The 24,972-nt window shown below is 44.2% G+C and overlaps 1 protein-coding gene across 3 annotated transcripts in view; it reads right to left on the minus strand.

The window, feature by feature from the left end:
• Nucleotides 1-8,970: 8,970 nt before the first annotated feature.
• The window catches only part of C9H10orf143 (chromosome 9 C10orf143 homolog), a 49,659-nt gene continuing 33,657 nt past the window's right edge, over nt 8,971-24,972 (minus strand). The window contains exons 3-5 of one of the 3 annotated variants that reach the window (XR_006689577.2): nt 24,874-24,936; nt 19,705-19,955; nt 8,971-9,756 (exon numbers count right to left, since the gene is read on the minus strand). Coding sequence is in view for 1 of the 3 variants with exons in the window: in XM_045361753.2 (XP_045217688.1) it covers nt 9,727-9,756; nt 24,874-24,936 (93 nt within the window). In the remaining 2 variants the exon portion in view is untranslated. Of the gene's footprint in view, nt 9,757-19,704; nt 19,998-24,873; nt 24,937-24,972 lie in introns of all 3 variants that reach the window. The other 2 variants (XR_006689576.3, XM_045361753.2) reach the window with 2 other exon arrangements.

Here is a 24,972-nt window from a genome sequence, read left to right on the forward strand (position 1 = left end):
AAAAATGGTACAGTACTGACATAAAGACAAATCTATAGACCAATGGAATAGAGTCAAGAAATAAATCCAACCATATATGGTCAACTGCTCTTCAATAAGGGTGCCAAGAACGTAAAATGGGGGAAAGACAGTCTCCCCAACAAATGGTATTGAGAAAATTGGATATGCAAATGCAAAAGAATGAAATTGAACCATTAGCTTATACCATACAAAAAAAAAAATCAACTCAAAATGGACTAAAGACTTCAATGGAAGTCTCAAAACGATAAAACTCCTAGATTTCACCAAGTGGGCTAACGTCTAGCAAACAAAAACAAAACACTCCTAGAAAAAACAGAAAGCTTCATGACATTGGAATTGACTTCATGGATATTACCCCAAAAGCACAGGCAACAAAAGCAAAAATAGACAAGTGGGATTTCATCAAACTGAAAAGCTTCTTTACAGTGAAGAAAGCAATCAAGAGTGAAAAGAGTGAAACCTACAGAATGGGAGAAAATATTTGCAAACCACATACCTGACAAAGGGTCAATTTCCAAACTATATAATGAATTTACACAACTCAAAAGCAAAAAAAGTAATAGCCCAATTTAAAAATGGGCTTTAGACATTTCTCCAAAGGAGACACAGGAATGGCCATGGGTCATTTTTGATCAACGACTTGCAGTGATTGCCCAAGGCATTTATGACTCCTGAGATTTAATTTCTTCTGCTGATTCAAATTAATTTTTAAAAGGCTTGTCAAGAATGTTTGAAAAAATTAAGAATTATGAATCATCACTGAATTGGCTTTCCTGAAATGTGAATAAATGGGCCTCACCTGGCTGGGAACGGTGGCTCACATCTGTAAGCCCAGCACTTTAGGAGGCCGAGGCAGGCGGATCACCAGGTCAGGAGTTTGAGACCAGCCTGGTCAACATGGTGAAACCTAGCTCTACTACAAATACAAAAAAGTTAGTTGGACGTGGTGGTGCGGGCCTGTGGTCCCAGCTACTCGGGAGGCTGAGGCAGGGGAATTGCTTGAACCCAGGAGGCAGAGGTTGCAGTGAGCTGAGATCGCATCACTGTACTCCAGCATGGGTGACAGAGCAAGACTCTGTCTTGAAAAGAAAAAAAAAAAAAGAAAAGTAGAGAAAAATGGGCCTCACCAGAAGAGTGATGAAATAGATCATTTTAACTGAAAAATACATTGGTGGCTGATGGTTGTTAACTTTTAAATAACTTTACCCTTTTTAATAATAGTCACTGAATAAATGACTAAATGCAATTTAAATGTTTTTGTGTAATGATTTTCACATAAGTAAATTTAGATGTCAGAAAGGAAATCTTGTATGTCCTGATTTAGGGCTGAACACATCGCTGTGTATTTAGTAAATGTGAAATGAGCCCTTACCGACCCTAGCAAGCCACTGGTGGTCTTTGGGCTCCTGCCCAGAGGGAAGTGCTGCCCCTCAGGCTCCAAGCTCCAGTGGCCGGACCAGAAGATTCGGGGTGGGAGTGCCGTCATGAGCAGGGCGAGGGCAGCACCCTGAGAGCCGCTGCATGCACAGGGCTCAACAGCAAGGGTCATGCTGAGCCGAGCGTTCAGTGAATACCCCAGGACCTTCACGTGGGTGACTGAAAACTCATACTTGGCTGGTCCATAGTCAGTGAGAAATGAGGAAAAGAAACAATGTCATTTTACAGAGAAGGGAAGGGTTGAGCCATTGAGAGTTTTTTCTTTCTTTATTTTTTATACAGAATCTCACTGTGTCATCCAGGCTAGAGTGCAGTGGCTCAATCATGGCTCACTGCGGCCTTGATCTCCTGGGCTCAAGTGACTCTCCCACTTCAGTCTCACTACTCACTGAAAGTACAGGCATATGCCACCACCATGCCTAGCTATTTTTTTTTTATTTTTTATTTTTGTAGAGATGGGGTTTCACTGTGTTGCCCACGCTGGTCTTGAACTCCTGGGCTCATGTGATCCTCCCACCTTAGCCTCCCAAAGTGCTGGGATTACAGGTGTGAGCTACCACATCCAGCTGAATTTTTTTCATGGGGGTAAGATATACATGGCATAAGATTCACCATTTAAACCGTTGTTAAGTGTGCAGCTCAGCAGCATTAAGTGTTTTCACACTTGTACAGCCATCATCGCCATATCCATCTCCAAAACTCTCATCTTCCCCATCTGCAACTCAGTGCCCAGTAAACACGAACTCCCTGCTGTCCCCTCTGGGCCCTTCCAAGTTTGCACTAGGACCACCCTGTCTTTCTACCAAGCTGCTGAAGACTTGACAGTGATCATAGACACCAAGGCCAGGAAATCCTCACCAAATACTCTGACATATCGGTAAGCAACTGGGGGACCAGAAGTTTCTAAAGGTCCCCCAAAAAACTGCATAAAAATCACGAATCCTAGCTAAGAGGCAGTGGGTGGAGAAGAGGAGATCTGAGCCAGCCTCTCCACGAGGCCTGTGATTGTCGGGGGAGAGGGGCTTCACAACAGGGTCACCATGTGGATGGCAGAGGGCTGGCTTTAATTCCTGTGCCACTGTGGCCCTGGGTGCTGCAGTGGTGGGTTCTGAGGCCTGTGCAAGTGCACGCAGTAAAAGTGGCTATGGCCACCAAGCTCCATTCCAAGAGCATCAAATACAGACCTATGTCACTGACTCCTCAGTGAGTGATGATGCGGGTACTATTGCTATTCTCATTTCACAGATAAGGAAACAGAGTAAGTGGCAGAGGAGCCCCAGGCGGGCAGCCTGCCCAGGCCCCCAGATGTCATGACTCCAGGAAGTGGCACCGAGGTGAGGGGCTTCCTGGACTGGCAAGGTAAACTGTTCAAATTGTTCCCCAAAACAGAATGCTTTCCACTCTAGAGCCGGGGAATTGTCTGCACCTCCACAAGATCCCGTGTTACCATATCCTAAATGACATGGGCAGGCAATGTGCTGTAACAGTCCTGAGCGTGGTCTGTGGCATCTCCTGGGAGCTTTTTCGAAATGCAGAATCCCAGGCCTTGCCCCAGACTTAAGAGTCTGCATTTTAACCAGACACCCCCTCCCCATTCTGCCACCCCACAATCCATGTGCAGTTCTAGGAGTGAGGGTCTGGAGGAGGCAGATGCTGGAGTGGAGGCCTGGTCTGACCCCAGCATCTGACTGTGGACAAGTGATGCAGCCTCCCTGGGCCTCTCTTCTTCTGAGTACAATGAAGGTACTTCTTCTCTCAAGGAGTTCTGGGGGTTAAACATGATAATGTAAGGCAAGTATTCAGCACGGCGTCTGACATACACGTGCTCAGGAAGGATGGGCTTCCTGAGGACGGCCATACAAAACAAAACAAAATCATTATGAAATTGACGAAGCATGTAGAAATTGGACCAAAATTTCCCTTTGCATCTGGGGAAAATGCACTAGTAGGTTTTAAACAGCATTTTTTTCAGAAATGATCTGGTATAACAGTTATACATAGAAATAGTAATTGAATAAAGATGATCTGGGATGAGCTTAAAGTGCAGGACCTATACTAACAAAACGGGAAAGTGTTTATCAGAGCAAAATGTACCATGTGTCTGCATAAGTCTCAATACTCTAAAGCTACCCTTATCCTGCAATTCATCAGTAATCAGCACAGACCCCATCAATACTTTCTGTGGGGTTTTTTTTTTGAGATCTGACAAAATGATCCTAAAGTTGATCATACCCATGCAGGTGCACTAGACCTGGGCACACATTTATTCGCTCTTCTGCATGTGTGTTACATTTTAATAAAAAGGCCACCCACACATGCACAATGTTATGGCCACTGCACAAGAAAGATCAAAGAACAGAGAAGCAAGTACAGAAACTACTCCATGTATGATAAAAATGGAACAGACAGTCAATGGAAAAGATGTGGTTAGAATAACTGGTTAATGTTTGGGGAAAAGATAAAGTTAGGTCTATCACTCTTTACCCTCCAGAAAGTTGTAGCTGAAGTTCTAAATGTCAGAATTGTGCAAAAATGTAGATGTATAAGTTACAATCAACTCATGTAATGTACATGACCTTGGGGAAAGAAAGGCCTTTCTTGAATGATTGTAAGACTAGAAGCCAGCAAAAAAGAGGCTGACAGATATGACAGAGAAAAATTGTGTGGCAAAGGATATATAAATATCATTGAAAAGAAAGTGAAAAATAATAAACTGGGAAAAATATTTCTAACATAAGAGAAAAACAGATTCAACGGCCTTCATATATAAAGAACTCTTAAAAATAAATAATGAAGACACATGCTCCAATAGAAAAATGGGCAAAGGTGGAAAGTTTACAAAAGACACACATGGCCCGTAAGCATCTCCGAAAAGCAGTGTGTGGCATTCAAATTAAAACTGCAACTAGCAAATATCATACTGGCATCAATCAAAAGAGAAGACTTGCCAAAAAAATCAAAATGGAATTTGCTTAAGCTTCTACATCAACTACCAATTTATAGGAAACACAGGTCAGGGAAGCAGGTAAAACCTCAGGGAGATATAATTAGCGAAATCAGCACAAACTCTATAATCCAGTTTCAGGAGAGGGAAGGGAGAGAGAGAAGATCCTTGAACAGAGAGAGAGACTTAGGAACCCATCAGCTTGTCACAGGATGTGGCCCTCATTCGGATCCCAATTCACACAAGTTATAAAACACAAAACAAAATCATCATGAAATGGATTAAGCATGTAGAAATTTCATCAAAAGCTAGCTATTTCATGATATAAGGAATTATTGCAAATTTTGTGTTAGGAGTGACAATTTTATTGCGGTTTTGCTTTTCAAATGTCTCTTTAGGAGAGACATTGAAAAAAAGCGCAGCTGCAGTCATACTCTGGTATTTGCATCTAACGGTGGGACCAGGTGGGAACAGGCAGGCAGGACTGGCAGTGGCCGATCATCACTGGAGCTGAATGAGAGCTGACAGAGCTCCTTGTCCTGTCTGTTTGTCCTGCCTACTTTTGTGGGTGCAAAATGCTCCATGTTAAAAAATGTTTCTGCCAATGTTGGTGCAGAGGGACAGGACATGGGCTCTTGGTACCTTTCCAGAGGTCAGAAAACCAGAAGTGCCCTCTGATCCAACAGAGCAACTTCTAGAATGTTCTTTTGAATATAATTCCAAAACTTTACAAAATAAAAGGATGTTTAGAGAGCAACTTCTATAACAGCAAGTAGATATATACAACCTAAGCACTCATTATGAAGGAACTGGGTAAATGTAGCGTTTCCATTTAACGGTATACTGTGTAACCACTTAAAATGGTAATCTAATATATATATTAATTGACATGAAAAGATGTACATGATGTTAACATTAAAAAGTATAGGCCGGGCGCGGTGGCTCAAGCCTGTAATCCCAGCACTTTGGGAGGCCGAGACAGGCGGATCACGAGGTCAGGAGATCGAGACCATCCTGGCTAATATGGTGAAACCCCGTCTCTACTAAAAATACAAAAAACTAGCCGGGCGAGGTGGTGGGCGCCTGTAGCCCCAGCTACTCGGGAGGCTGAGGCAGGAGAATGGCGTAAACCCGGGAGGCGGAGCTTGCAGTGAGCTGAGATCCGGCCACTGCACTCCAGCCTGGGCGACAAAGCGAGACTCCGTCTCAAAAAAAAAAAAAAAAAAAAAAGTATATGCAGCCACGCGCAGTGGCTCACGTCTGTAATCCCAGCACTTTGGGAGGCCGAGGTGGATGGATCATGAGGTCAGGAGATCGAGACCATCCTGGCTAACACGGTGAAACCCTGTCTCTACTAAAAATACAAAAAAATTAGCCAGGCGTGGTGGCGGGCGCCTGTAGTCCTCACCTGTAGTCGAGAGGCTGAGGCAGGAGAATGGTGTGAACCTTGGAGGCGGAGCTTGCAGTGAGCCGAGATCGCGCCACTGCACTCCAGCCTGGGCGACAGAGTGAGACTCGGTCTCAAAAAAAAAAAAAAAGTATATGCTAGGCTGGGTGCGGTGGCTCACACCTGTAATCCTAGCACTGGGAGAGGCCAAGGTGAGCAGATGGCTTGAGCCCAGAAGTTAAAGACCAGCCTGGACAACATAGTGAAGCTCCACCTCTACAAAATATACAAAAATTAGCCGGGCGTGGTGGCACATGCCTGTGGTCTCAGCTGCACAGGAGGCTGAGGAGTTACTCATCTGGGCCCGGGGAAGTCAAGGCTGCAGTGAGCCGTGATTGCACCACTGCACTCCACCCTGGGTAAGAGGAGTGAGACCTTGTCTCAAAATAAAATAAAATATAAATTTTAAAAGTACATGCTTAGGAGCACATATTCACATAGAAAAAATTTTGAAAGGACATACATCAAAATGTGAACATGAGTTACTTTTGAGTAATGGAATTATGGACGACTTAATTTCATTTTTATCTAAAATTTATAATTAAACATTTTTTTTCTTTACTAAGCATGGATTTCAAGTATACTTTTTTATTGTTTTAAAAACAAATTTGGAAATTATATTTTAAAAGGAGGAAAAACATGTCAAATGATGTTAACACATCTTTGTTAACCACTTACCATGCTTTTGAATGTTCTAAAATGAGTTTCACAAGTTGTTGGTTTAGAAACTTACTTTGTGAAATTATTAAAGGTATGTTTTGACATTTTAGCCCCTATCTCCCCCCAAAAGCAATAACAGATTATAATTAAAGAACAAACTGAAAACTTTTCTAATGGAAATACACACACATCAATGCCCAGTCTGTTTCCTCAGGGTGTAAGAAAATGTCTTTTTCCTCCTCTTTTGACAAGAACACAAACATGAAGCACTTTAAAGGGATAATCCCATTTCACGCTCGTCATGGGCGCATCAAGACCCAGTTTAGTGAAATCTATGCAGGTTTTGCCTATTAGCTAATCTGTTTTAGTACCTGTGGTGCTGACAAATTCATTTGCCTGGGAGAAACAGTTCTGCACGCGGCGAGCTCCTCCAGGTAATCCCAGCAGGAGGTGGGTTGGGCTGGAGAGCAGAGACTGTCCCGTGGCCAGGGACAACTCTGGAGCCAGGAAGGTGGGGCTGAAGGCCAGGATGGATGCCAGGGCAGCTGTGACAGCAAGTCAGGGGGTGGGTGGCGGGCGGCTGTCAGGAGACAACAAGGCCATGGGCAGGACCTCTGTCCACACAAGGTCAGACTAGGATTGGACTGAGGTGTGGACCACACCTAGGAAAAGTCTGGAATTTCTGAGCCTTCTATTTCATGGCCTGTACTAAAATGGTTGAAAACACCAAGAAAATGTTGCCATCCCCTCTTTTAGGAACCCAGTGACAAGCTCCTCCATTCCCTTCACAGTCCAGAAACTCCAGCACCTGGATAAAGCTGCTGGTTCTCCACTGTGGTGGTTAATATCAAGTGTCAACTGGATTGAAGGATGCCAGGTGTTGATCCTGGGTGTGTCTGTGAGGGTGTTGCCACAGGAGATGAACATTTGAGTCAGTGGGCTGGGAAGGCAGACCCACCCTCAATCTGGGTGCGCACCATTTAATCAGCTGCCAGCATGGCTGGACTAAAGCAGGCAGGAGAATGTGGAAAGACTAGGCTGGCTGAGTCTTCCGGCCTTCCTCTTCCTCCCGTGCTGGATGCTTCCCGCCCTTGAACATCCAACTCCAAGTTCTTCCGTTTTTGGACTCTTGGACTTACACCAGGGGTTTGCCACGGGCTCTTGGGCCTTCACCAACAGACTGAAGGCTGCACTGTCGACTTCTCTACTTTTGAGGTTTTGGGACTCAGGCTGCCTTCCTTGCTCCTCAGCTTGCAGACGGCCTATTGTGGGACCCCACCTTGTGATCGTGCAAGTCAACACTCCTAATAAACTCCCCTTCACATATACACCTATCCTATTCTGTCCCTCTAGAGAACCCTAATACACCCACATTCTGGCCAGTTGCACCTCATCCCTTTCGTCCTTGTCACCTGGTCATCATGTTTCGTGAGCTTTGCTTTTCCAGAACAGAAGGCCTGCTTCGGGCTGGAGAGGCTGTGCACCGGGAGGGAGAGCACTGACACCAAGGAGTTGCATTGGGGGCTAAGGACAAACCCCGAGGGGGACCTCCCCACCACACAGATGGGAACCAGAGGCTCCAAGAAGTCTAAGGACTCATCAAGGTCATGTGGAGATGGTCGGTGGAGATGAGATGGGAACTCACATCTGTCCGACTCTCAAGCAGGGGCATTTTCCTTGGGGCAGGAGGATGCCTGGGGACTGTTCTCTACAAAAGCCAGCTTCGTATGAATAAGTGGAGGGACGCGCGCCACGTCAGCTACAAAACACCCACCTGACACTGCGTGGACACCTGCTCTCTCCATGAACGAGGGTGAGAAGGAAGAGTTTACACACAAAAAAGAACATGCTGTGTATCTAAGAGTTTACTCTTTTTTCGCATAAAAATTAAGATGTGTATCTCATCTTAACAAACTAAAGCTCTTCATAAGAATCTTTCGTAAGGCCACAAATGCCAATACCTTCTCCCTCTCTCCCAGCTTTGGCCGTTTGGCACGAACTGGCATTTTTTAATCGAGTCACAGCTCTGGGATCTTACCCAGGGTTAATGAAGACGTGTCCTGTAATTCTGGATCATCCACATCCCAGGTGGCACTGTACCGGTTTCAACACCTTGTCTTCCTCTGCTCCATCTTTCCAGTACGGAATTCTCCCTATGACCGAATGCCACGACTACTTACAGAGGGGGCTCTTCCCACATCGGTGTGGAGGGCACTCCCTGGAGGGAGCACGTTCCCTGCAGATAACGTGATGCGGACAGGAGCTTACAAACAGGACATCTCAGGAAGCTTTCAAACCCAGAGAAAATAATGCCAGCCACACAGTCAGACAACACATTGAAAACCCAGGAGAAAATGAGTAATTTCCACTTGAATATAAAAGGGATTCTGTCTCTGATAACCTCAGTTGGGGAACAGATTGGACACTAGCACTTAGTAAAATTCACTGCAACATTAGAACATTTTAAATATAAAAATAAGCCTTTTAATGAAAGAATGTGTAAACAGCCCTGGGTACATCCACAAAACAATGAAAAAGCATCCTGGCTGCGTCTGGGCGGGCCTCCACAGGCCATGAGTGCCCAAGCTCATAGGAAGTTTGATACAACATTTTTTGACTTGTAAATAATGCAATTCATCTCCCTCTCAACCAGGAACATTTGAAAGGAGGCTATAGTACGTAGTAATGATTTGGGGGATCTTTTTTTTTTTTTGAGACGGAATCTCGCTCTGTCGCCCAGGCTGGAGTGCAGTGGTGCGATCTCGGCTCACTGCAACCTCCGCCTCCCAGGTTCACACCATTCTCCTGCCTCAGCCTCCCGAGTAGCTGAGACTACAGGTGCCCGCCACCTCACCAGGCTAAATTTTTTTGGTATTTTTAGTAGAGACGGGGTTTCACCATGTTAGCCAGGATGGTCTCGATCTCCTGACCTTGTGATCCGCCTGTCTCGGCCTCCCAAAATGCTGGGATTACAGGCGTGAGCCACTGTGCCTGGCCTTGGGGGCTCTTTTGAAGTGATGTGGATTCTCCTGGCTCTCGTGCAGAGGATGGTGGATTTACGAGAAGGAAAGGACAAACTTCCCCCCACCCATGGAGGACACCGGGCTGCTATTTGAACAGGGAAATCCCCAAACCCATCTGTAGGAGATTCACATTTGCTGCAACATGAAGGGTTAAAAACCAAAACTGGGATCTTCTTTCTTCCAGCTTGCATCTTCTAACGATTCTTGGTATGGTTAAAATGTCCCTACAAAGATAAAACAGCACATTGCGGGAATTAATTTAACTTGGCCAAATTAATACACCTTGGCTATACATTTGCCAACACAAAGCACTACATTTAAAATGACTATTTGTAAGCGATATCTTAATTCCTGAGGTATCTGTTTATAGATATATTAATATATATTACATTAAGATATTTAAAGCATTTCCAGTAGTGACTGGTACATAGAACATTTTCAATAAATGTTACTTCCCTTCTTTCCTATAGTACTATGAGGAATAACAAGAGAATGAAAATACTATTCATATATTCATAAAATAAATTTTTAAAAAATGTCTAAATATTGAATCAGGATTCAGCACAAAAGCAACACAAAAGTGGCTCCTCTCACCAGGGACATCTTGCAGTAACAGAGGCTCCTGACAATCCCCACCAGGGACCCTCCGTCCCCCCACCCATCTCCTGGGGCAGGCCTCTTATCTCCTCACCGTCACCCGCAGAAGTAAGTGGGAGAAGCAGATGGCTGGGGATAGACAGTTGGCCAGACACTGTGCCACTGTGCAATGAGAGGCTCGTCGGCATCGAGGAATCTCTGTCACACTTGGCCACATATCCTGGCACATAGCAGCGTGGCACTCTGGCCCACAGGCAGAGACAGGCACAGCCTCCCTGTCCTGCAAGGACTCCACCATCAGGGCAACAGGCTCCTGAGCTGGCTGCAGCCCAGGAAGGCTGGGGTAGGCTGGGCGGTGAGGGAACAAAGCAGCCCAGTCCTTGATGACATCCCTGCTTCCTGGAAGGCAGGGGCTGCCCTGACCCAAGGGGACCACACAGGAGAGACTCCGGACTTGCCTGGAGGGACTATTAGACAACAGAGCACTGACGTGAGACACTGATGGCTCCTTCGAGTGATCAGAACAAAACGCTACAGGAGCCAGGGAAGAGAGCACGTGACCCTACCTGGTGAGGGGCCTGAAGGCTTCACACAAGAGAGGAATCCTGGGTGGGCCACGAAGGAGCAAGAGAATCTTTGGAGGTGGGAAGGTATATCCCAAGCGATAAGAACAGCACAAGGTCAGACCGTTCCAGGATCGGAGAAGCTGTGGCGGCTAGAGCGGGGGCTTGTGGTGCACAGGACAGGGATGGGAGCAGCTGTCTGGGAGGTCAAGCAGCACTGAGATTTGAAGGGCCCTTGATGCCATGGTGCATACATTTATTCAACAGGCCTTTACTTCCCAGAATATTCCCAGAATCACATGTGTAGCAGGTATCCCTTTGCAAAAGGACATTCATGCAATTCTCAAGGTCTTTCATAGTGTAATGGACATCAAATCTCTAAAAGGCAGCGGAAAGTACGTAGCATTTCCTGAACTTCTTTGGACAAGAACCTGTTCTGTAGGGAGACTCTGAGCACAGGAGCCCAGCTGGCAAATCGCGGCTCTGGGCCGTGCACTGAAGGGGCAGGGTCGGCGGAAGCCTGGGAGGCTCACTCTGAGGTGCAGTGGGGTACGCAGGCCCAAGAGACAGTGGGCTTCTCTTAGGGCAGAGATGGGAGGATTGCAGGGAAATGCAGTTTAATTCATTTCAAAAAAGCTATTCACTGAGGTGACTTACTCCTGACGCATCCTTCCCTGCTCTGTTCAAGGAGGGGTATATCTGGAAGACATGTTAAAACTTGGGGACAAAGACAGAGCCACATCAATTTGAGGACTGAGACCCAGAATTTTTTTTTTTTTTTTTTTTTTTTTTGAGACAGGGCCTGGCTCTGTCACCCAGGCTGGAGTGCAGTGTCACAATGATGGCTCACTGCAGCCTCAGCCTCCTGGGCTCAAGAGATCCTCCCATCTCAGCCTCCTGAGTAGCTGGGACTATAGGTGCTTGCCGCCACACCTGGCTTTTTTTTTTTTTTTTTTTTTTGGTAGAGACAGGGTTTCATCATGTTGTCAAGCTGGTCTAGAACTCCTGGCCTCAGGCGATCCACTCGCCTCAGCCTCCCAAAGTCTTGGGATTACAGGTGTGAGCCAATGCATCTGGCCAAGACCCAGAATCTTAGACACAAAGGAAGCTTTAGAAATTGCTCTTTAACCCTTCTGCCCTGGTGCGATCTCAAGCCCCCGCATCATTCTACTCTCTCTTAGACACAAAAGAACCTTTAGAAATCGCTCGTTTAAACCTTCTGCCCTGGCATGATCTCAAGCCCTCACATAATCCTACTCTCTCTTCTTGACATGTCCCAGTTTGTCTCTGTCTCTCTCAAAGCAAGCAGCCCCCAGTGACACCCAAAGAGAAGCCTCGTACTGACCCCAATCTAGACCGGGGCTGGGCCAGTGGGACCTCAAGTCCTCGGACTCTGGGACTCACAGATGGCCCACACCAGCCACCGGAGGCAGGTCTGATGAGGAGCTTCAGGCTCATTGTGCCTCAACTGTGAGTCTTACTGTGGACAATTAAAATGCCTTGCCTCCTGTTTGGTCAGGCTTGAAGTCATTGGATCAGCAATAATGGAAAAACCCTTTTCCACTTTTGGTAAAACACAGTTCCACGGAGCAAGAGAACGACGTTTAGGAGGGAGTTTTTATTTGCTTCTAACCCTGGGATGAAAAGGGGCCAGGGCCAGCTGCTTCTGGCTGCACCTGCTGCCCAGCGCCTTCTCCTCTGCACCCTTGCGGCACACGTGTGTGGCCTCAGCCCTTCTTTCATCTCTCACTGCAATGGCTTCTTTACGGGGTTTGCCACCATGCATGAACTCCCTCAAAATGTCCCCCTTTCCTTTCTGGAAGCCTTCCTCGCTGGGGTCTCCATGACCTTTCTGTGGAGCCAGCAAGGACAGCAGAGCCAACAGGAATACACCTCACTCCATCTGGGACCATCACGTGAAACACCAAGATTGATGCCTGCACCTCCGGTACATCTAGCTGCAAGTCATCTCTGTAGACTGGGGGAGGAGAGAACTGCACCCCACATCCCCCACCCTTTTTGCTGAAGCCATTTCTCCTTCATGGGCAGAGCCCTGGCTGTGGCTAGCTCTCTGCTTCTCCCCGAGTACCTGTGTGACAGAATGACAGCAGCTCTCTGTGGGTTAAAGATGTTGATGATTCCTGCCATTACCATCTGCCAGAGGAGTCATTTTTTCTTCCTTTAACAGCATATTCATCTTTACCGCCACAAAACACTGTCCCTTCTCAAGATAATTCTTCAAAGGCCTACAGTAAAAGCTTGGACCTCTAAGCCAATCATCCGTCTTTGCCGGCACGCATCTTTGTATGGGGAAATGTCTTTAGAGCACCTGTGATGCCCTGTGCCGATGGACACCTGTCACACCCTTGCCTCATCTTCCTCTCTTCCTTCTTGGAGGCGTCAACACTCGAAAGTGGGCGTGCACCCTTCTGTACCAGTCATAGCCCCAACAGGAAACAGATACAGGGGCGAACAGGAGACCTCACAAAGGGGTTATTACAAAAGGATTCGTCACAAAGTTGCCTGGGAGCCGCGAGGGACAGTGCAGGGGCCAGAGCCAAGGGATAAAGGGCAGCAGCGGCTGCCAGAACCCGGAAGGAGGAGGTGCCACATGCTGCCGGCTCCTTCAGAGGAGCAGACACTGGCCAGGGGACATGGCCACATACCCTGCCCTCGCTCTCCAGTCTCCTGTTGCCTGTCCCAAATACCCCTAGAGGCTGAGCCCAAAGGGAAGTGGGAGAGCCCAGGCACCCCCCGATGTAAGCCATACAGGCTGGCCTCCTGTGCAGATGCCGGGAAAGGTGGGCAGTGGATCTGACCTGGAGGGGCAAACAGAACACAAAGTCCAGAAATGAACTTACCAGACAGAGACTTCACCTCAGCCATTTTAAATATGGTCAAAGAACTAAAGAAGGTCATGGCCAGGCACGGTGGCTCACACCTGTAATCCCAGCACTTTGGGAGGCTGAGGCGAGTGGATCACTTGAGGTCAGGAGTTTGAGACCAGCAATCAACACGGTGAAACCCCGTCTCTACTAAAAATACAAAAGTAGCCGGGCGTGGTGGTGCACACCTGTAATCCCAACTACTTGGGTGGCTGGGGCAGGAGAATCGCTTGAACCTGGGAGGCAGAGGTTGCAGTGAGCTGAGATAACACCACTGCACTCCAGCCTGGGCAACAAGAGCGAAACTCCATCTCAAAAAACAAAAAAAGATCATGATTAAGAATTAAAGGAAAGGAGAATGATGTCTCACCAAATAGATAATCATCCATAAAGAGAGAATTTTATACATATAAACAGAAGTTCTACAGTTTAGAAGTATAAGTGAAATTAAAAATTCATTAAAGGGGCTCAACAGCAGATTTAAGCAAGCAGAAGGAAGAACCAGTGAACATGAAATCAATTGAGATTATCAAGTTTGAGGAACAGAAAAAAAAAAAAAAGCGAAGGAAAATGAACAGGGCTTTGAAGAGACTGCACAGCACCATCAGGTGTCCCAACACACCCGTCAGCGGGAGTCTCAGAGGAAAAGGACACGGAGAAAGGGCAGAAAGAATATTTTTTAAATAATGGCCAAAGACTTCACAGATTTGATTTGAAAACATTAATCTACATATACAAGAAACTCAATTAACTTCCACTAGCATGAACCCAAAGGGATCCACACATAGACACATCATAATAAAATGATCTAGAACCAAAGAATCTTGCACACAGAAAGGGAGAAGTGACATACCACGTGCAAGTGAGCCTCAGTGATACTAACAGCTGATTTCTCATCAGACATCATGGAGGGAGAGGCAGCGAGATGACATATTCCAAGTGCCAGGAGAAAGACTGTCAGCACCTGTTACTCTAGTTCAAAACCATGTGGCCATACACGCCTTTCCTCGATGTCCAACAAAACCAAATGACATTGAAATTATAATGATAGAGAAATGAAGACATCCCCAGATTTAAAAAAAAAAAAAAACAAAAAACAGAAATCTGTCGCTAGAAGACTTGCCTTACAAGAAATGCTGAAGGGAGTCCTTCAAGATGAAATACAGAACACTAGATAGCAACTTACATCCTCATGCTGCAACCATGTGAATGGAGTTTTGTTCTTCTAATTGCGTGTTACCAGTAAATAAGAGTCTATCTATTTTTGTGTGTTCATCTTATATTCAACAACCTTGCTGGATATTAGTTCTAGTAGTCTATCTGCAGATTTTCTGGACTTTTTTTTTTTAAGAGATGGAGTCTCACCCTGCCGCCTGGGAAGGAGTACAGTGGCATAATCATAGCTCACTGCAGCCTCTAACTACTGGGCTCAGGCGATCCTCCTGTCTCAGCCTCCCAAAGTGCTGGGATTATAAGCATGAGTCACTGTGGTCAGCCTTGGATATTCTATGTAGATAATTATGCCATCTGGAAATAACAATTTAGATTTTTCTCTTTCCAATTCTTACGCCCAGTTTCTTTCTTTTTTTTTTTTTTTTTTTTTTTTTATCACATTATGCCAGCTAGGAGCCCTAGCACACCAAGCAGAAGTGCTAATAGCATCCTCGTCCTTTTCTCTTCAACACAGATGCTTCCACTAAGTATCACGTCCTTAATTTTTAGCAGAAGAAAGCCTTCTATTTCTGTTTTGTGGAGTTTTTAAACATGTATCATGAATGGGATTAGCATCTGACTGTATGCTGTTTCTGCATCTAATAGATGATCTCTTTTTCCCTCTGATCAGACAATGTGATTGTTTTCCTAATGTTAAACCATCCATGTGTTCTTTCATACAGGGTTGTTAAAATCTGTAAAATCCCTGCAATGGTAGCTTTTTGATAACGTTCCCAGATTCTTCCATTGTTACTGACCTGATTCTGTTCTCTGTTCTTGAGTCAGTTTTTGCAACTGAATTTTCTGGGGTGGGGAGAGGAACCCCACTGCAGTGGCCATTGCAGCCCTAGACCTAGTGCAGCCTGTCCACATATATGTCACAGTGCAGTCCCTTAGCATCTCCAAGATGCATTCCAAGGTCTTCTGGCATCTATTGCTACTAATGAGAGATCTGTTGTCAAATTCTCATCCCTTCATGCTTGGCCAGTAATTTCTCTCTAGCAGCTCTACAGATGTTTCTCTGCCTTTGATGTCCTCCAGTGTCATTATGACCTATCTATGTGTGGATACATCACGCCCAAGACTCACCGTAATTCTTCAGACATACGAAAAAAGGTACAGACAACAATATAACAAACACTCATGAACCATCACATAACTTAGGAGATAAAACATTAGATATCACCAAAACACTGCACCCTGAGCCCTTCCACTCAGTGGAAACAACTTCCTTATTTCGAAGTTGTTTACCACTCTCACAAATGTTTTTATTCCTCTAGTACATATATATGTTTCCCATGCTTAAAATTGTATCTGGATAGTATCATTCTATATAGATCCTTCTGTAATTTCCTTTTTTATCCATTTGATCCATTTTCACTGCTCTCTATAACATTTCATTGAGTAAATATGTTGCAATTCATTTATCCATTCTATTAATGAACATTTAGGTTGTTTTTGGCTTTTCTTATGCTAACAGTGCTACAACAAATATTTTGTTTTGTTCTAAGACAGAGTCTTGCTCTATCACCCAGGCTGGAGTGCAGTGATGGGATCTTGGCTCACTGCAACCTCCACCTCACAGGCTCAAGTGATTCTCCTGCCTCAGCCTCCTGAGTAGCTGGGACTACAGGCATGCGCCATGCCCAGCTAATGTTTTTGCGTTTTTAGTAGAGATGGGGTTTCACCATATTGGCCAGGCTGGTCTCAAACTCCTGACCTTAAGTGATCTGTCCGCCTCAGCCTCCCAAATACAACAAATATTTTGTATACACTTTCTTGGGCATCAACTAAGATATACACCTAGGACTATATCTTCTAGCTCACCAGAAATGCACACCATAAGCTTTACCCATTTACATGGCTTCTGAGGAAGTGAACGTGTCCTTTCACTCTACAACCTCACCCACACTTATAGCACCATTTTTATTTTTGCTAATTTGATGTTTTAATTTGCAAGTCTTTAAATTACTAGTGAGTTGAACACCTATTTATATTTATTGGACATTCTGAGTTTCCTTTTCTCTGAACTGCCAGGTCATATACTTTGCCCACTTATTTACTGGACTGATTTGCATATTTATTCAAGACACCCATCTTTATGTTGTGCAAAGAGCTTTTCTTAGACAATGATGAAGGAATTCTGATATGTAGCATGTCAATATATGTAGTCATATTCTATATTTTCTTTTTCTTTTTTTTTTTGAGACAAGAATTTTGCTCTTGTTGCCCAGGCTGGAGTGCGATGGCGTGATCTTGGCTCACCACAACCTCCACCTCCCGGGTTCAAGCGATTCTCCTGCCTCAGCCTCCTAAGTAGCTGGGACTACAGGCATGCACCACCACGCCTGGCTAATTTTGTATCTTCAGTAGAGACATGGATTCTCCATGTTGGTCAGGCTGGTCTTCAACTCCCAACCTCAGGTGATCTGCCCACCTTGGCCTCCCAAAGTGCTGGGATTATAGGCATGAGCCACCGTGCCTGGCCGTCACATTCTATATTTTCTACTAACAATTTTAAAGTTTTTTTTTCATATATAGGTTCTTATTAACTCCCACTCCCACCTCCCACCTCCCACCTCTTAGAATTGATTTTGTGTGGGGCAGAGATCTAATTTTATCTTTCCTCATATATGGATAACTAATTACCCTGGCACAATTTATAGGTCTATGTAAATCTAATTTATAATGCCTTCAAACTGCCATATATGCATGTTTAAATATCTCAATTTTATTTCATTGGTTAGTCTACGCTTGGGCCAGTAATACATTGTCTTAATGGTCACAGCTTTGTAATATATCTTGATAGCTGATGGATAATTTCCCTTGCTTGTTATTCTACTTTGAAATTGACCACATATGCCTTTCTTCAATTCTGGAAAATTCTCAGCCATTATCTTTTCAACTATTCTACTCACACATTCTCTAAAGTCCTTCCTTCTGGATTTCCTAATGGGCCTTCTCATTCTTTCCTCTATGACTCCTAATTATACTTTTATACTTTCCATCTTCTTATCTCCCTTGCTATGCTTGGGGGATTTATCCAGCTCTATCTTCTAATTCATGGATTCTGTCTTTAACTGTGTCTAATCTGATGACTTTTTAAAAAAAACTTCAGTGAACATATCATGCACTTTTAGTTCTTTTTAAAAAAATCGTCCAATAGTTTTTTCAAACTGCCTTCCTTTCTTATTATGGCTTGATTTCTTCTTTAATCATTTTGTAAAATAACTACAGGATACCTCAGAGACATTGCAGGCTTGGTTGCAGAACACTGCAATAAAGTGAGTCACACAAATGTTTTGGTTTCTCAGTGCACATAAAAGTTTTGTTTACAATATGCTTGTAGTCTATTAAGTGTGCAAACAACATTCTGCCTAAAAATATGTACACACCTTAATTTAAAAATACTTTGTTGTTTAAAAATGTTGACACAGAAGCATGAGGTGAGGATATGCTTTTGGGAAAATGGCACCAAACAGACTTGTTCAATGCAAGGTTGCCACAAATCTTCAATGAATAAAAACCACAATATCATCAAAGCACAATAAAGTGAAGTGCAATAAAATGAGGTGTGCCCGTACTTTATATCCAACTTCAGGTTCTTCTATTATTTCAGATTCTTGGAGATTTCGATTCTACTGTTTATTTCCTGACCCCTCTTCTCACCATGGTAGTAGATTTGTTTATGTGCTTATTTTTCTATTGTGATCTTATCCTTAGTAGGGGTTGTTTTATCTCCAAATCTCCTACGCACTGGGTGGTGGAGGCATGCCTACAGGACAGTTCTGCATCTGCTGCCACCCAAGGCCTTCAGGACTTCAATGGGCTGCAACTGTTTTTATGGCAGGGCTTCTACTTTTGGTTCCTATACGATTGAGATAAAATAAGCTTGGAGCCCACACCCACGCAAAGCCTGGTATTGTAATTTCCAGTCCCCTTTTAGGGTATAATCAGATCTTCGAGCCTCTAACTTCATGCAAGGATCCAAATTCTAGCTCCCACACCTCTGTTAGGCCAAAACCACATCTATCTCTGGACATGAGCATTCCAGTTCCCAGCCCTGGGTGCATTCTAGGACCAAACCCAACAAGTACCCAGACCCAGTAATGGTCCACTAAAGAGTGTGTTGGTCCCAATGGCTCTACCTTTGCTTTCTCTCTTTGCCTATTACATGATCAGCTGTGTGTTTTTTATCAGCGTCTACCCTGAGTCTCTGCAGCAGGAGGGGGACACATCTGTGTTGGTTTGATCTAACATGTCTGTAGGAAGTCTAAATTGAACTTTTGTCTTTTTTCTTCCAGTCATCTGAAGCCCCTCAGCTCCTTTAGCACCAGAAAATGACCTAAGTAACAGTTAAAATTTTTTTAAAGGTAGTTTTTCAATATCCGTATTCCAGAGAAACTGTCAGCTACTGCTAGAAGCTAAGTCTGAAGATTCTGTCAGTGGTCTATTCAGACCCGTCTATTCTGGGATTCATATTTGGCTATACTGACACAGCCAGACTCTTCCATTCCCAGCTTATTCCCTCACAGTGTGAGTAAATCAGCCCTGTGTCTTAGCCAAGAGCTTCTCACTGTGTCTGGGGATGAAAATCCACAAAAACCTGCACTATCACCGCCACACTTCTCAGAGGGTGTTCGAGCCTGACGCTGGGCCACCAGTGTGGGGGAGTGACGCCGGCATGCTAACTGCAAACACACTGATCAGCCAAAAGAGCAGAAAGCAGAGGGGGCTCCCAGCCGAGTGCTCAGGCCCCTGCCTCCCCATCAACAACGCTGCGTGGCAGGCCAACCGCTTAGCGCCTGGGGACCTCACTTTCCTTATCTGTAAATTGACAGGGTTAGACCAATGAACTCCGGGATCCTTGACAAACCTGGGGGGAGAAATGCATGGAGCACAACTTGATTCTTACAGAATGATCAATGAAGTTCCCGTTGATCCCTCCATGATTGTGTTTTCTTCTCTCAGGACAGAAGAAAGAACTGACAAGGATGCTTGCTATCAGCTGTGGCCGAGACAGGACACAAAGAGCAGGGCACTGCGCATCGATCTCTGTTCATCCATGTCAGAACGTTACATTTCCATCTTCGGCCCCGACCCCAGCTTGACACTCGGACCCGCCATAGCAAGCACAGGCAGCGTTCTCAGCCGTCACCGCAGGCACTGGAGGAGGGCAGAGATCAATGGGTTCCAAGCCTTCCTGTTCTAGTGCAGTATTTATAGATGATGTAGATGTAGAAAGCAGTGACCAATAATGTACAGATATGTAAACAAAATAAACAGAAGTATTTTAAAGGTCACCAATTTGGAGATAAAAAGCAATACAAAGAAAAAAATGCATCCATTTAGAATCAGAATAATCATACTTTGGCTCCTCCTGCTGTCCCTACAAGGGAAAACTGAACCAAAACAATAGGTTTGGACCAAACACCTCCCTTCCCCTGCCCTCAATTTCTACTCCTACATTGCCTGACTCCACACACACAGACGTGCACACGCACTACATATGTACATAGACACACACATGCACACACACCATATACACCACACACACACAAATGTTGTCAGGCAATAGATTTCAGCGTCAAAAAGTGAATAATACGGAGGCTAATTAAGACTGCTCCCTTGCTATTTGCCCTCAATGAAAAAAAAAAAAAAAGATTAGGCTAATGACAACGCTGGTATCCAGAATCAACATGGGACCAGAGGCTCCATGGCACCAGGAAACACCATGTTTTGCATGCTGGCTTTTCAGTGGTGACTCCCTACCCGTTTGAGCAATAAAAACCAATAACCACAGATAAAAGGGAGTGAAGGAGCATTAGTGATGGGCAACACTGAAGGGCCTGACTGTATTTTGAAATTTCATGTCCAGGCTCTCGAGACTCATGTGGCTTATCACCGGGATCAGCCCTGCCAGCACTCTGGAGTGCCAAGCTTGCGGACTACTGACTGAGCCCTTGCAGGGGACAGCAAAGGCCCAGAGACCTCTGTTAGAAACAGCAACTTTTCTCCCCAGGAGAGTCTGTCCATTCATTAGCTGATTAGCACAGGTAAGAAAACAGAAACCAATCTAGGTATTTTTCAAACAGAGGGACTGTAACAGGATTTGGCTACACAAATGATGGAAGCGATGAGAAGCCAAATGGGGGAGCTGATATGGTTCGGCTCTGTGTCCCCACCCAAATCTCATCTCGAATTGTACTCCACACGTGTTAGAGGGGAGCTGGTGGGAGGTAACTGGATCATGGGGGCAGACTTCCCCTTGCTGTTCTTGTGATAGTGAGTTCTCACGAGATCGGTTGTTTGAAAGTGTGTGGCACTTCCCCTCTGGCTGTCTCTCTCCTGCTGCCATGGTAAGGCATGCTTGCTTCCCCATCACCTTCCACCAGGATTGTAAGTTTCCTGAGGCCTCCCAGCCACACTTCCTGTACAGCCTGTGGAACTGTGAGTCAACTAGACCTCTTTTCTTTATAAATTATCCAGTCTCAGGTAGTTTTTTTTTTTTTTTTAGATGGATTCTCATGTGTCACCCAGGCTGGAGTGCAATGACGCAATCTTGGTTCACTGCAACCTCCACCTCCCAGGTTCAAGCGATTTTCCTGCCTCAGCCTCCCAAGCTGGGATTACAGGCACCAGGTAGTCCTTTATAGTGATATGAAAATGGACTAGTACAGGAGCCAAACACTCACCAGGAGGACAAAGTGAGGAGGAAGTGGACCTCGCAGGAGCTGGGCCGAGAGGGACTGCTCTGCAGGAGCTGAGTCCCGGGGGAGGACTGAGAGAGAGAGAGAAAGAAATGCTCTGGCCTCCTCCTCCTTCTCCCCAGCATTCCTGTGTCCCACCAATGCCTCACGTTGGCTGGATTCTCCCAGAAGTCAGAAGCAAAGGAGTCTGGGAAACACAGTCTCCACAACACAGAGGAGGGGCAGAGAAAGGGGGTCAGAGCTGAGAAAAAAACAGGCAACGGCTGACCAGTGATCCAATAAGATCCGAGGGTGGGCCCTTCTCCAGAGGATTCCAGCACTGAGAGACTACAAAACATCAGAGACCAGAGACCTCTAGGAAAACACGGTGCTGAGGAAATACCATCACGTCTCCCCTCAACCAATATCCTAAATCCTTTCTACAGTGTTCTGCCTTATAAGCCTTCCTCCCTTTTTCATGTACCTTTTTTTGATTATTTTGGAGACCTCTGGCAGCCCCCTAAGTTTTCACTTAATTGCTTTGAATTTGCAAGGAGCAGCTTCATTTCCATTTTACACTTGGTTACTGTGTGGCCTGGGTACAAGCCAGCCGTGCAGATCCGGGAAAGGAAGCCTGCAGCCCAGGTAGTCACCTGGGCTGCAGCGTGGGAGCCAGTGGTGGCAGGAAAGGAAGCCTCCTAGTGATGGCAATCATCCTCTACAGGACTTGCAGCCCCAGACAGTGCACAACAGCGAGAGCAAGCAGCCTGACCCTGGGCAGGAGCAGATGCCCTGGATGCAGCAAGACCAGGTCTCACCACATTCATTTCGATCATCGATAACAAGAGCAGGGTGATACAGGGCTACGAGGCGATGCTCCTAAATAATAACATACAGCAGGAGGTGAACCCTAACGGTAATTACTATAAGAAACCCCCTCAGCCACTCCTGAACCATTGTAACAATGGTTACGATGCGCCAGAATGGGTCAACAGAAATAGACCGAAATGCAAACTTGGAAAATGAGGTTGAAGAGGTCTGCCGAGGAAACTCTTGCATATGGGAAATGTCAAAACCCTATATGTGTAAGAAACAACTCAATCATAAACATAAGGAAAAGCTTAGGAACAGAAGGACCACCAAGCTCAGACGGCTATACTGAGAATTCAGAGCAGAACAGATCAGATCAGCTGACATCCTACTAAGGTCAAAAATACACTAGAGAATTCAGGATGCAAAGGAGCTTACTGGAGAAAAGCCACCAAATTAACTCAGAATCACATGTAAGCTTCCCATTAGGAATTTCACACAAACTACCCCTGACATCACCTTGGCTTCTCTCTGACCAAGAGAACCATTCTGAACCGCCTACGGGCATCACAGGAGAGCGGGCAGGTCCACGTGTAAGCAGGCATTTGTGAATGGAACCGCAAGTTTAATAAAGTCTTCTGAAATTTGGAATTTTGCCCCATTGGTGATTTATTGTTAAGCACAACTCCCAGGGATCTTTCATTGCTAAAAATACTATTTGCTTTTTATTTAACACTGAACCTTTTGATGTTTTATAATACAAAAATAGTGTCTTATTATTTTAAAAGCTTAGGAGAGAAACTAGCCATATTATTAGAAGAAGAAGATATATGCAGCTATAGTCTGTTCAAATATCAAGAGGTGTGACTTTTCAAATTCACATTTCAATCTTTATTTACATTAGACTTTCAGAAATAGTGGGTGTAAATATTAAAACGCCCAAGCCTGGGTGAAATTTTATTGAGAATAACTACAAATAAAAGGAAACTGATTTTTTAAAGTCAGTTTCTGAAATTTAGATGAAAAGAATATTGAGTATTAACAAAAAAAAAAAGATATTTACATATCAATGAAGGTTTTCTGCTCATAGATTCATTTCCTACGAAACATAACAGAGGCAAGCTTGGGGAATTATAAAGAAAGGAAAAACCCTAATCAAATAGGTACTGTTGTTCAAACAGAATATTAGCCAAAATGATCCAATCAGTTGCTGGAACTAAATTTTTTTTTCTTTAAGCCATTCATGCCAGAACACAAGCTCTCAAAGCATTAAGAATCTGTGCTACATTCCAAGTGTTTGCTTCCAACAGACGGGGGGATGTGAAAGATACATTCCATGGAAATAGGGTGGGGGGGACAAAGAAGGCACCAGTCAGTCATTGGCAAACAAGGAATTCAACCCCAATGGAGGCATGATTCTCAAAGTAAGCATTATTCATTTGTATTCTAGGGTATATTTAACAGCTATGTGAATCAACCTAAACATACTAAATTCAAGTTGCCGGATCTTTAATTTCACCATTGTTCAGAATTACACCATAGAATGCAACATAACCTATGAAAATTTTTCTAAAGAGAGTACAAAAAGTAGCAAAGTATACCTTCATGGAATGAGTTTCATACTAAACTTTGTTTTCATATTTGTCTAAGGAATTCAGACAATTAGAGGTTCACCCTGTCATCAGACATGGTGATGGCTGTCATGGTTTTAGGTCTTTGTTTGAAACAAAATCAGTGCTTATCATTGTAAAACACAGTAGCTTACAGTATGTCAACTGAGGATCTCCATAATTTATTGACTCAATCTTTTGCTTATCAAAAACAGCAATACATTTCTCTAAAGATCTTTAGGGGGCAATCTCAGAAATACACATACACACACACACAAATTCCTGGTTTCTAGGTGGAATTTAAATATAATTCTATTTTATTGCAATATTAAGATTTCAAATTTAAAATTAAAGAAACCCAAGAATTATAGAGGTTATCAAAGACATATTAACTTGTTCTTGGAGTAAGTTCAAAATTAATAACAAAGGTATTATTATGCTAATATATACTTTATGATATTCTGCCCAATAGAAGAGACTGAGAATCTGACTCTGGCAGTTTCTGACCTCCCTTTACTTTGAATTAATGATGTGAACACTGTGTTCCCTTCTGAAATCTGTGATTTATGTGAAGTTTATGACAGAAACATGGAAGAAAAGCATAAACAGGGAAAAGAAAAACGCAATGGTGATTCCTATTTGGAAAATTAAATGAGAAAGATCTTTTCTCCAAGATGTCCTTAAATGATTCTCTATTTTAACCAAATCCAATGGCCTTGTCCCTTCCCTAAACCCTGTTTTTTAGAAGGAATTTTAAATGTATTTGCAATTTCTATTTCCAATCTGAAGCTGGACACAAATTAGTTTGTATACTGATAGAATGCTAAGAAAAGCTTAAATCAATTTTCACCTTTTTATTTATGTTCCTCATTCTTCAGAAACGTAATTGCAGTTTTTATTAACTTTGTTTTATGGATCTAATATTTAAGAAGAAGTCTATCTTTTATGTCACAGCAAGAAGGTTAATGCACTTACAGATTCCCCTGCAATACATCTTGGGCAAGGCTGGGCTGAGCTCCTTCCACCATTCTGAGAAATCTATTTAACAAATCACAGTTGCAGATATATCAGAAC

The sequence above is a fragment of the Macaca fascicularis genome, chromosome 9, assembly GCF_037993035.2.
Source record: "Macaca fascicularis isolate 582-1 chromosome 9, T2T-MFA8v1.1".
Classification (NCBI taxonomy): Eukaryota; Metazoa; Chordata; class Mammalia; order Primates; family Cercopithecidae; genus Macaca; species Macaca fascicularis.